Genomic DNA, 13,319 nt, shown 5'->3' on the forward strand with positions numbered 1-13,319 from the left:
CAACACCCTGAAGCAGAAGAGTAAATTCCCAGGAAGAGGCTGATAACCTTGCTTAGCCTCCTGAACCTGACGATGCACAGAAGGCTGTAAACAGTCTTGATTCTCCTGTCAACTCCACTAATAAAATTTATTTATGTTTTAAGCATGGTTAACAGCAATAAGCCCTAAATAATCCCGAGAGTATTTTTTAAATCTTTGTCCACACAACATGCTACTGATTAGATCAAGCTAGAACAGAGGGTGAATATCTTGTCATGCCAGGCCGGACAGCCAGTAATCCTGGGTACGTTATCTTCTCGTGGACTCTGTGTGTGCTGGAGCTGAACTCTTGGGACCACTTATAATATCCCATCCTATAATCAACTTTATGAATGCTGTCTGGCTTTAGGCTGGACTTCCTGAAAACAGAGAAAGAATAGCAAGGGCTTTTTGAACAAAGCCCCTCAGTGTACAGCCACAACTCAATGATGCTTAAGGTTAACCACCTGAATTTGCTAGTTTAAGGGTCAGAGTTGAAGACACACAGAGAGGAGAGGCCCTCACATAACACACACATTACCCAAGGGCCACATTTCTGCCATTAAGAAGCCAATCTCTGTAGTCAGCTTGGTGGCAAAGCAGATACCTGTTCTACTGCAGCCTCTCTGGCAAGCATAGGCAAAGGGCAGAGGCTACTGACCTACCAAACAAAGTCAGGAAGTAGAAGGGTTCATGTCTATGGAGCCTGAGGCCAGTTACTAATGAAGCATTAGGTACTAGCTGGAATTTTTACAAATCTAGGAGAGGTCATACTGACATGGGGAGTAAAGGTGGGTAACTCACTGAATCTGCCAAACTGGTATGTATGGGCAATCGTTCACCCAATAGCAATTCCCAATAGTCCATACTATGTATAGCAGCAGTACTAGTTTGCCAAAACATAATGGCCCTAGAAGAACCGTTCTCACAAGCTTCTCACTTCTCACCCGTTGTTATCATCTCAAGTCTACCAAGGTTGACCGTCCACTATTAGGGCAGTACATTAAAAAACAGCTCAACTCACAACTTCCCTTGGGTTATAAGATAAGCCATATCCTGTCAAACATAATGCATAGCACACAGAGATCTGAGCTTGGGACCTAGATATAATTACAGTTATCAGATGCAATTGTGGACCAAGGGTTTTGGAAGTCCTCAGGTGAGAGTGAGGTCTATGCACCATATTAGACAGAGGTACTGTGAGCTGGATGTTGGGAATAGACAGGAGTGACCATGCTATGGTGAACTATCGAAGGAAGGAAGGAACCGCAGCTACTGCTGGGTCCTACCTTCAAAGCAGCCCTTGCTCTTTGCAAAAGCATTCCTATCCCACCCATTTCAATCAGAGTTTTGCTGGAGCCATCAATAATACCTTGCCTGCCCTGGCCACAGGTGTGGGACAATATGATCCAAGATAAGTCACTCAAATTCCTTCCTCAAAGACTTTTGATACGGTGCAGAAGGAGGGCCTTTGCCTTTGGGCCACAGACCTTAGAAAGACATGAGAACAAATTGCTGGTGCCATCTTACCTGATTTGGGAAAGGCCTGTCTGTATTAGGAGAGAACGCAATTATCACACAATAAGTCAGCTCAAAAGGAGGGGGAGGGAGAGAACAGAAGGTACGGGTTACAGTAGGGGGTGGGGAGAAGACAGAAACAGTTGTTATATCACTAGGTCCACTTACACCACAAGTGTGCTTGGACTTCTCAGTTATAAAAGCTAATTAAATTTCCTCTACATTTACACTATTTTAAGATGGTCTGGTGAATTGCAATAGGAGAAAAAAAAACAAACCAACCTTATATCATATATCAAATTATACTCAAGATAAACTTAAAACAGTAAATACTACAGACTTGTTATGAGAAATTAGTGTAAGTATATGTATATTTATGAGATTATCTTCATAAATAAGACACAATGTAACATACAGAGAAACCCTGCAGAAAAAGATGAATAAATTTAACAACATAGAAATGTAAACATTTCAGACATAGAGAATTGAACACAAGAAAATTATATCTAAGTACTTATGTGAAGCAGATAGTAGTAACGACTATTATACATAAGGCAGTCTATCCTGAATATCCAAATTCCTCCAGGAAACAGTGAGCAGGAACAAGAACCATCAAAACACAGGCTATCGAACAGATAAAAAGAAGCAACCACATTCATAAGCAAGGATATGCACGGCTTCCCATGAAATCCCTTCTTATCAGTGGCAAAAAAGATAAACGGTGTTAAACGTAGGTGTGTGGACAGGGGGCCGGACAAATCTGGAGATTAGCGGGGCTCTCTGCGAAAGGCACCTACCACTGGACCAGACAGTCCCTTCAGTCGCTGGCTCCTACCTTGCTAGAATACTTGCAGAACACAAGGTGTGGGGCTGGTGGGAAGAACCACAATGGTAACAGCCAAATACTATGCAGCAGCTACAAAAATGTGTACCTCTAACCGGAAAAGTCCCTACCATGTGTCACCAAGTGGAAAAACAGAAAACCAAAACAAGATGGAGAACAATACATGCAGAATGATCCCAGTTATATATTCAAAACAAACAAACAAAAAAGCCAAAAACAAAATAAAACAAAACTGTGAACATACACATATGAATGGAGTAGGAAATATAAAATACTGATGGTAGCTATGCTTCAGGAGAGGAAGGGGCTACTTCTCTCCTCTTGTAGGATTTCAGTTATGTGAAACAAAAGCAGTGAGCGCATGTTAATTAAAAAAAAAAAAACAAAAAACAAAACAGTCAACCTACTGAACTTTTGTTTAAAAATTTGAAAATGTTTGAAGAAAAAAGAAAAAAAAAAAATCTCCTTGAATGGATGAGAGCGCTCTTACCTATCTCTTCGTGAACAGAGACAGGTGTATGGGAGTCTCTTTCTCCAATCTCAGGATCATCCGCTGCCTTAGCAGAGTCACTCTGGGAAGAAGTGAGCTCGCTGCTGCTGCAGGTCTCCAGATTAGGCTGGCTGGAGGCAGTGGTGGCACTAGTGTCACTGCTGTCACATGTCTTGTTAGAGTCTTCTAGAAAAATAAAATACCTGATTTTTACACTGAAAATCACATCAACATCTAAATGTCAGAAAAGCATTTCATGGCTGTAGGACTTCATCCTGATGCAGTGTTAAAAAGCAAAGCCGACCATGGCGGGATAGTGAAATACACTTGGTCCATCAACTCACAGGCTCTTTATTAACATCGAGCACAAGGCAGACAATCTTTCAATATTCTAGAGCTGAAGAAAAAGCAACCAACGCAACGACTGCACACGACAGAGTGAGCCCATCCGCTATGGAAGACGTGGGCTTGTTAAGAAAAATGCCCAGAGCTTATGGTCTCACATTTCTAAAGTGTTCAAATCTCTCTACTAGAAACAGATTTGGAGAGGATTCTGCAGCTCTCAGGTCCTCAACCTAAGTGTGGTCACCTTTTCTGGGTGATGTTACAGCATCACCAGCAGTCTACTCCTTACCAGTAACAGAAATTAGTATTGGGAAAAACCAAAAGCGACGGAGTTCAGAAAGTCCCTGCCTGCATTCCTCTTATCTTCCTACCACTAAGTAATGACGAATGCTGCATGGCGAAGAGCGAGCAAATGATGCCCACGGAATGTGATTTAGATCTCGACTGCACCCAGCATGATGGCTACCATCGCATGTAGAATACAGGAGGACACAGGAGTAACTACAAAAGGAATGAAGACTGCCTTTAAAAGCACATGGAACGATGACCACGTAACTCACGCCGAGAGAAATGCAAAGTACACGCAGCTCTGCAGAGAGAGCCCGCTGTGGCTCACACCTGTGACCCCTAGGACAGAAAGACTGTCAAGTATGACACTAACTTAGGTGCAAACAACCAACCAAACACAACAGAAAGGGGCCTTATAGAAATGACAGCAGTGCTATCCACTATTCGTGCTTGCCAATTCCAGGCATATAGTAAACAAAATTAATGCTGTCTTTCAAAATAACTCCCCTACCACCACCATCTTTCAGCCCAATCTTCTTTCATCTGAGCCACATGAAATATTCTGGATCGCTGACTGCACCTAATATCTGTCCACTTTAATATTTGGATTCTTCATTTTTGGGGGACAACACTGTCATTTTTCCTTTTATCAAATTCCCTCAAAGTGCTAGTGCTTGCTGTTGGAACATTATGTTGAGGTAAATTTTAAAAATGGATGTATTTTTTAGATTTTAAATGTTCATATTAAGGCCTGGGAAGATGGCTTGGCTGGTAAAGGCACTGTCTGTCTGTCAAGTCTGACTGTGAGTTCCATCCAAGAACCAAAGGGGAGAAAACAAACTCTCAAGTCCTCTGAAGTTCTCTAAGTTGTCCTCTGACCTCTACTAACATGCCACGGCACACCTTACCTCACAGTGAGTAAATGAATGAATGAATGAATGAATGAATGGCAAGTTAGAATTTTTCTACTACTGATGCTGCAGACATAGAGGTTTAGAACACTCATTGCTCTTCCAGAGGACCCGAGTTCAGTTCCCAGCACCCACATCAGGTGGCTTACAACTGCCTCCAACTCTGGCTTCAGGAGATCTGATGCCTTTTTCTGGTCTACACACACACAAAAACACACACACAAATACACACACACCCTCGAAAAAAACTTTTCTACTAAGAAAAAAAAATAACTAAAAGAAAGGTAATGTAGCTTGGAAATATAATGCACATTTAAAAATGACAATTCAAAAGAAAATATAAAAATTTGAAAGTACTTAGTAAAACTAACTGAAAAAAAATTTAGACGGGCTGAGGGTAGCTCTGTAGTAAGCACTTGCCTAGCATGAGAAGTTACTGTGCTCAATCGCTGGTAACACAAAGCAGGCATACAAAAAAGAGAGAAAGGTGCTTTCATAGTAAATAGTTGCAAATAATTTTAAACATCCAATGAAGGGGAAGAAGAGACTTACATTAGAACAATACAATTTAAAATTCTGACTTGACTGTCTAATGCTGTACCCAACAACGTGTGTGTGTGTGTGTGTGTGTGTGTGTGTGTGTGTGTGTGTGTGTGTGTGAGTGTGTGTGTGTGTGTTTATGCTCATCAAGTACACATGAGACATTTACTAGTGTCAAACTGGTGCTGGGGCTATAACTCAGTGGTAAAGTGCTTGCCTCTTGACCATGGGCCCCGGGTCCTACACCCAGCATCACCCAAAAGTAACCAATTATAAAGGTAACACATCAGCAAAACCAAATTGTAAGCTGCAGCTACAGCAGTGCGAGGAAAACTGAAGCACTGACAGCAAACTTTTTCCAGGAGAAAGCCGGCATGGAAGGTCTTCAGAAGCTGGGCCATGGGGGACAAAAAAGCAAAGGAAATCAAGGGGAAGAAATAGGAAAGGTCCGGAGTCACTAAGCCACAGAAAAGCATGCAGTGGCTGGGTGTGTAGGCCTGAGTACGGTGCTGGAGTCAGTTCTCCCCTTTAATTCTATGTGGCTTCTGCAGACTGAACTCACATGGTCAGCCTTGCCCATCAAGAGCCACTGAGCCATCTCACCAGCCCCAATATGATCTGAGACAAGTTTCTCACGGGCTAGACTGACTGGCCAGTCTTCCCAATACTAAGATGATCCATCATCACACATGACTTTCATTCTGGGGCAAGAACTCAATTGGCTGAGCTATCTTCTCAGCGTAAGACCACTGTTGTTCTTTAAGTTGGAGTATTATTAGTGTGGGGAGGGTGTGTGTGCAAACATGTACTTGCCACAGCAGACATGTGCAGTAGAGCACAGCCCTCGGGAGCTGGCTACCGCTTTCCACCATGGGTTTCTGAACTTGAACTTAGCCTTGAACAGCAAGTGCTTTTACACACTGAGCCATCTCTCCAGACCCTAAGATTATTTTTATAAAGATAAAATAATCTCATTTCTAGAGAGAGATAAGGATATCTGCAAGGAAATTATAAGCTAATCTCACTTATGAAAGTATGTGTGAAGTCCTAACCAAAATATTAAGAAATTTGGTGCAGTGATGTATAAAAAATAAAAATCACAACCAAGCTGCATTTAATCAAGGACTATGAGATTGGAAAGTTTAAAGACAACACAGGAATTCTTGCTGTAGTAAAGACAGCCTTAAGGGAAAAAGACTTATGCTCTCTAACAAAACAATCAGAAACAGAAAGTATACAAAGAATAGGACAGACACTTTATATAAAGGGAAACCAAATGACGCGCACGCACGCGCACACACACACACACACACACGCACATGCACACGCACACACATGTGTGTGTGTGTCTACTCGGTAAAGGCTGTGTATGAAGGAGTCACGTACAATCTTAAAGGAAACCCATGACTAGGTTTATGTCTCTAGAAATACATGTGCATATGTGAAAGACTGAGGAGTAACCACAATAGTACTGTTCATGATGGCCCCACACTGGAAACTAGTTTGAGAAACTGTCATTGGCAGCTGGAGAGATGACACGGCAGACAAGTGTGCTTGTTCTTGCAGAGGACCCAGACCTGGCTCTCCGAGTCCACAGAAGCAGCAAGAAGCCCCAGCGGAGCACCAGAAGCCCCAGCGGAGCACCAGAAGCCCCAGCGGAGCACCAGAAGCCCCAGCGGAGCACCAGAAGCCCCAGCGGANGCGGAGCACCAGAAGCCCCAGCGGAGCACCAGAAGCCCCAGCGGAGCACCAGAAGCCCCAGCGGAGCACCAGAAGCCCCAGCGGAGCACCAGAAGGCTTTTGGTGCATTTCCTCTCTATGGAGTCATGACAAATGAAGCTCAACAACGCAATGCAAGAAGAACCAATACAAACGGGTCAGTGGCAAAGAATCCTTCATCATGTGCGCTTTCACATGCCTGCTTTAGCAAAACATCCCTTCACCTGAATCCGCTTCAAGAAAATATTCCTTCACATGTCTGCCCCAGCAAAATGCCATCTAACAAAACTGACTTTCCAAAGAAACCATAGCTCACTTGTCCCTTTTGTAGAGTTCTCAAATTTGATTCCCAGACCTACATGGTGGTCCACAGCCAACACTAACTCCAGGCCCAGGGATCTGCTGTTCTCTTCTGACCTCTTCAGGCACCAGGAATGCTAATGACACATAAACATGCAAGCAAAGCACTAGTACATTCATAGATATGAAAGAAAATAAATCTAAAAATTATAAAAACGAAAGAACAAATAAGGCAAAGTGCCCTGACGGTATCAGAAAACACCAATCTGGGCTGAAGAGATGATGGCTCAGTGGTTAAGAACACCAACTGCTCTTCGAGAGGTCCTGAGTTCGATTCCCAGCAAGCACATGGTGGCTCCCAACCATCTGTAATAGGATCTGATGCCCTCTTCTGGTGTGTCTGAAGACAGCTATCACCATACATACATAAAATAAATAAATCTTAAAAAAAAAAAAAAAAAGACACCAATCCGTCTCTCTGGTGGGCAGGTGGGCCAGCTGGTTCCCTGTGTATTCATTTCCTAGACACCCATCATTAAGTAATTAAGAAAATATAAGCAACCCAGAATTCTCTCCACCCAATCTGACAGTGTTATTGTATCAAAAGGCTTTATTCAGTAAATATTGTTTCTAAACATACTCTGTAAGTCTAAGAAAGAAAACCAAGTGAGAAGTTCCAAACCATGGATGCCATTTTTAATCTGTTGGGGCAATGCTCCCACCCTATATCCCAATGACCAACTCATCCACTAAACAGAGCGGGTGCCAACAGTGAGAACAGTGATTGATTCAGGGCATCACAAAGCACACAGCGCCCTCTCTAGGCACAGAAAAGTAACCGTTACTTGCTGGATAAGTAAGAACACAGAAGCAGAGCTTTGGGAAGCAGCAGAGCATCCATCCTCCCCCAAGGCGAGAACGGTTATTACATCTGTCTGATATCCACCTTGGTGCAGTTAGCAAGGACCGGCTACTTTGGTCAGAGATGTGTATTTAGACTACTGAGTCTAAAATGTATTACAATAACTACTACTTGATAAAAACACACAATGCAGGCTGGCAAGATGGCTTAGGAGGGAAAAGTGCTTGCTGCCAAGCCTGGCAACTGTTCAGTCCCCCAGGAAGAAGAGAACAGACTCCAGCAAGTTGTCCTCAGGTCTCTGCCCACATTTGCTGTTACATGGGCATAAACACACATATGCATGCATGTGTTTACCATACCTACCCATAAAAATAAATAAATGTAAAATATCAGCACACAAAGACTGAACATAAGCATCTAAGTGATCAAATTTGGTTTAAAAACAGGTCAGTTAGGGCATAACTGAAGCCACCAGTACATCTAAGATTTACATTAAGTATTGATCAATCTAAAAGGATGAAAATTATATTTAAAAAGTAACAAGCGGGCTGGTGAGATGGCTCAGTGGGTAAGAGCACCCGACTGCTCTTCCGAAGGTCCAGAGTTCAAATCCCAGCAACCACATGGTGGCTCACAACCATCCGTAACNAGATCTGGCGCCCTCTTCTGGAGTGTCTGAAGACAGCTACAGTGTACTTACATATAATNAATAAATAAATCTTAAAAAAAAAGTAACAAGCATGAAAGTTTTTTTTAACATTACTTCAGCAACAGTACTCCACCTTCAGAACTTTTAGTCCTGAATATGTGAAATGAGAATAAAATTGACCAAAAACCTAGAACTCAGTCAGCTTGAAAGCCAAATTACTGCCCTGTATTTCTTTAGCCCCTTGAGAAAACAGTCCCTGGGAAATACTACCCTCTCACTATCTTCTAAACAATTCTAATTTTAAGAAAGTTAATATTCAGTCAATATTCTACTATAGTCCACATCTCAACAAGACTAATTTCTATTGTCTCCCCAAATACCAACTGCCAAACCTATAGTTTCCTTCCTGTGTTCTGACATAGGGCCTCCCTATGTACCCCTGATGAACTCAGAGCTCACTGTGTGAGGCTAGACTTCCTACAGATGGTCGAGACACCACACCAGCCAACTGCTCTCTGCTTCCAGATTTCCTACCCCTCAGTGAGCACACTGTCCTCAACGTCAACCTTCTGCTGACCACTGGGGTCACGTGGAGCCTATGTGTAACCTAAGCTTTCCCTGCAGGTTTCAGCAATGCTCAACACTGGTTGCCAAAACTCTTCCCTGTTCCAATCACAAACTCAGAGGCCCTCAAAAGCTTGAATGGCCTGAGTTTCAGGGCTGAAGCAGACCTACACTGCACACCTTTTCTACACAACAGCGCTTCCAACACATCGGTCACCTCCCAATATCAGTAACACACAGCAATACCAAACTCAAAGCTTGCAAACGGAAATCTTTTTATATTCACAAAAAGGACCTTTAAGGATTCCCTCCAACTATGACTTTGAGATTGTTGAGGCTCATTTTCTGACTTTTAATCATCTGGATCATGTATGTATGCTTATATATGCTGCGGTGATAAAAGTACCATTGGAGTTTTTGAAAAGCAGAAGGTCGTAATCACATCCTTAGTATGATAACTTACTCCAAGTAAAATTTCAAGGTTAAAAAGGTTAAAATTGGAATTATTGGTTAACATATCAATATACCTTGCAAAACTGTTGGTGATGATGGATTATCTACTAATATTATGATCTGACATGTAGCAAGCACTACATGAGCATGCAAACAGAAAATTAATGTGTTAGTATAATCAGAGCCACAAGGGCCAAGTCACTCAATATGGAGACACACATTACTATGTAAGTAACTCAAATCAAAATCTCCATCAGGATGGTCTGGTGACCAGGAGTACAAATCCATCTAATGAACACGAGCATGAGGACTGAGAGGGAGCTCCAAGCACTAAGTGCAATGCATCTGCCAAACATCAAATGTTAGGTGACAGTTTAGCAACCAGGAATGGCACTGTGAGCAAGCGGCATGAATGAATGCAGACTGTCAGGTTCTAGGTGACATGCAGCTCTGACTGCAAAGGGAAGGGTTCCCCCATTACAGAGGCATTGATATGCTGCCCTCTGTACCTGGTACATCCGGGGGGAGCTCAGATGCCACCTTCTTCTCTGCCATGCTGCTGCTATCATGGGTCTCTGAGAGACAGCCCTCGGGGCTCCTCCCGTCACAGGGACTAGTCTCTTCTGGAGAAGCATTTGTTGTGTTGTCGCCAAGATTTGCTGGCACAGAGTTACCTTTATCCCCAACTTCTGCTGGCTCTACAGCAAAATGCACAACAAAACTTTAAAGATACGCTTTAAGATTGCTTTTGGACAAGTGGCCACATTCAATCAACTACTAAAGTCATCAGTCACCAAACCCTGCCTCTCTGATGGGCATTTTAAAGCAAGGCAGGTTCTGGAAGAGCTTTGTAATGGGCCATCCAAAAATAAAGAGTGTATATTAACAATGTTTTAGAATTAATTTTTTAAAAGAACATATTTTAGCATATACCATATATAATCTGGTAATAAAAACAGTAACTTTTTATCAACAAATTTCATAGGTATGCCAACTTCCAACTTTTTTTTAATATAAATATTACATTATTGCAAATCCATCAATATATAAAACTCATTACATCAGTTGTAATGTTACATGGGAGAGACTCTCTTAAATATCCTTAGGAATCAAAAATAATGTTTGCTGTAAAAATCCCCACTTTCATTTGGCAAGTAAAAATGGAGGTTTCACAAATAGCATTAACAAAATATTTATTTTGAACCAAGTAATTCTTTACCCTCAGGTTTTCCATGCCCGGGCTCTTCCTCCAGGCCTTTGCTGTCAGCGTCCTTGTCTGCGGAAGTGTCCTCCGCCTCCTCCCTGCTCTTCTCAGCATCCTTGGAGCTGTTGTTCTCGCCCTCATGCTTGTCCTTTTCTGGGTCTTCTAAGCTCTGATCACAGTCAATATCTTCCCCTCGTTTGATTCTTAAGGAGTCCAAAATTTCCTCTGTAATAAACAACAATGTAATTGTTCTCTTTGCATAACTAAATATAAAACTACTAACAAATGCCACTAACGAATTTGAATGTTTGCTGGGCTTGGTGGTGCACACCTTTAATCTAAACACCCAGGGTCAGAGGCAGGGAAATCCTTGAGTACAAGGCCAGCATAGTCTACATAGTATGTTCCAGGATAGCCAGGGCTACATAGTGAGGCCCTGTCCCAGGGTGGGGCTGGGGGTGGTTAATATCCAAAATCTTTAAGTCTTTAAGAGAAAACTACACCAGCTAGAAGACCTGAATTCAGTTTCTAGCACTCATGTCATGAGGCTCTCAGGTCTAACTCTGATCTCCAGAGGCACTCATGCACACATAGATAACCATATGCTCGAGCACACTTACACATATACATACATACATGCATACACACACACACAACACATAGATACAGTGATGCAGACCTTTAATTCCAGCGCTCAAAAAGGAGAGGCAAGTAGATAAGCTATGAATTTGAGGCCAGTCTGATCTACAAATTGAGTTCCAGGAAAGCCAGAGCTACATAATGAGACCTAACCCAAAGGGGATGGGGGGGGGGGGTGGAGACCAAAATAAAACATAGTTCATTTATAATAAACCTAACTTAGTGAGCTTCACTTTTAGAGAATATATCCTAGTTATAAAATCAACTTTCTTTGTAAAGATGAGATGGCAAAGGCAGAGCACAACCATCACACCTACAACCCAGGCTTTATATACAGCAATACACAGCCCCAGTGAAAAGCTTCAAGTGAGACTGGAGATATAGATAGATAGATAGATAGATAGATAGATAGATAGATAGATAGATAGATCTGTCACATGCCCTGACACGAGCAGACACTACAAACTGACACAGACTCAGTCTATACAAGGGTCAAAAACAGAAGTGCAACCCAGTAAAGACCTGAGGTGAATCTGCTCCCTGAGCCTGAGGAAGCTCCCTAGATCTTCGAATCTCTACTTCCCTGGTGTAAAACGAGCAGAGAAGCCCATATGGAGACCTTTCTTTCCTGAAGCTCTGTAACTATTCTGAAAGCCACAGGGCCTAGCTCAGGGCATCCTTTCAACTTGGGCAGAGTGCCACCATAGCAAGGCACCAGCGTAAGAGAAATAGCCATGGACACATGACTACTAACCAGACCCCTTGGGTTATAATAAAATACCATCTTAGAAATGAGTTCTTGTTATGAGGCCCAGGCTGGGCTGAAATTTGTAATCCTCCTGCCTCAGCATCCTGAGTAGCTGGGATATGTTACCACACTCACAAAATTAGTTTGTCTGTTTGGTTGTTTGCTTGAGGTGGAATGTCCTAAGGCTCAGACTGGACTCAAATTCAGTGCCGGCCTTGGAGGGGGCAGGTGTAGTTAGTGGCAAGCACCTTTCATCCTAATACTTGAGAGGCAGAGGCAGGAGGATCTCTGTGAGTTTGAGGACAGCCTGGTCTACAGAGCAAGTTCTAGGAAAGCCAGGACCACACACAGAAACCCTGCCTTAAAAAACAAACAAAACAAAATGTTCATTTTAGTGTGTGTGTGTGTGTGTGTGTTTTTGCCTGCATGTATTTATGTGTCCTACATGTGTGCTTGGTGTCTTTGGAGGCCAGAAGGAACATTAGAACTGGAGCTATGAATAGTTGTAAAGCACCATGTGGGGTCAGAGGAACCTGGGTCCTCTGCAAGAACAACATGTGCTCCAACGGCTGAGCCACTCTCTCCAGCCCCCAGGCCTGAACTCTTCCCACTGTACTCACCAAGTGCTGGGACTGCAGGCATGCTTACCACCTCACCCTCTAATACGATTAACTTGTTGCTTAAGCTGTCCCATCTTTGACCTTTGAGAACTTTTTCAAGGTTCCTTGTCCTTTTCATGTGTCTTATCCATACACCTTACATCCTTACAATCCAACTTTTTGGTTTTCTGAGACAGAGTTTGAGTAGCCCTAGCTGTGAACTCCCTCTGTAGATTAGGGTGGCCTCAAACTCAGAGATCCACCTGCCTCTGCCTCCTAAGGGCTGGGTTTAAAGGTGTGTGTTCTTTTATGATTAGAAAATGTTGGAAGCTATACAATCTGGGTCCCATAACACAGGGAATGTTTGCACATTCCAGATACATGCACGTGAGAAACTGGCTCTGTCCTCCAGAGAATCCAGTGGTTGGTTAAGTAAGGACAGCCATGTAAAGCAGCTTCCTCGTGGGGACGAAGCACAGCCTGCCACTGCAGTGTGAAGTCTACAAAGACAAGAACACAGTGCTCACTCCCCCTGCAGGCTCGATCCCCTTGTGGCTCAGCAGCCCTTGTCTCTGTTCCATCCTTCAGCACACCCAAGCTTCATTTTGGTTGTATTTCTTTTTTTTTT

The 13,319-nt window shown here is 42.8% G+C and overlaps 1 protein-coding gene across 7 annotated transcripts in view; it reads right to left on the minus strand.

The window, feature by feature from the left end:
• The window catches only part of Bptf (bromodomain PHD finger transcription factor), a 100,915-nt gene that overhangs the window by 51,115 nt on the left and 36,481 nt on the right, over positions 1-13,319 (minus strand). For 5 of the 7 annotated variants that reach the window (XM_029483120.1, XM_029483122.1, XM_029483121.1 and 2 more), the window contains exons 4-6: positions 10,721-10,930; positions 10,011-10,199; positions 2,871-3,056 (exon numbers count right to left, since the gene is read on the minus strand). In XM_029483120.1, coding sequence (XP_029338980.1) covers positions 2,871-3,056; positions 10,011-10,199; positions 10,721-10,930 — 585 coding nt within the window. The remainder of the gene's footprint in view (positions 1-2,870; positions 3,057-10,010; positions 10,200-10,720; positions 10,931-13,319) is intronic. The other 2 variants (XM_021175559.2, XM_021175555.1) reach the window with 1 other exon arrangement.

This window comes from Mus caroli, chromosome 11 (genome assembly GCF_900094665.2).
Source record: "Mus caroli chromosome 11, CAROLI_EIJ_v1.1, whole genome shotgun sequence".
Taxonomy (NCBI): Eukaryota; Metazoa; Chordata; class Mammalia; order Rodentia; family Muridae; genus Mus; species Mus caroli.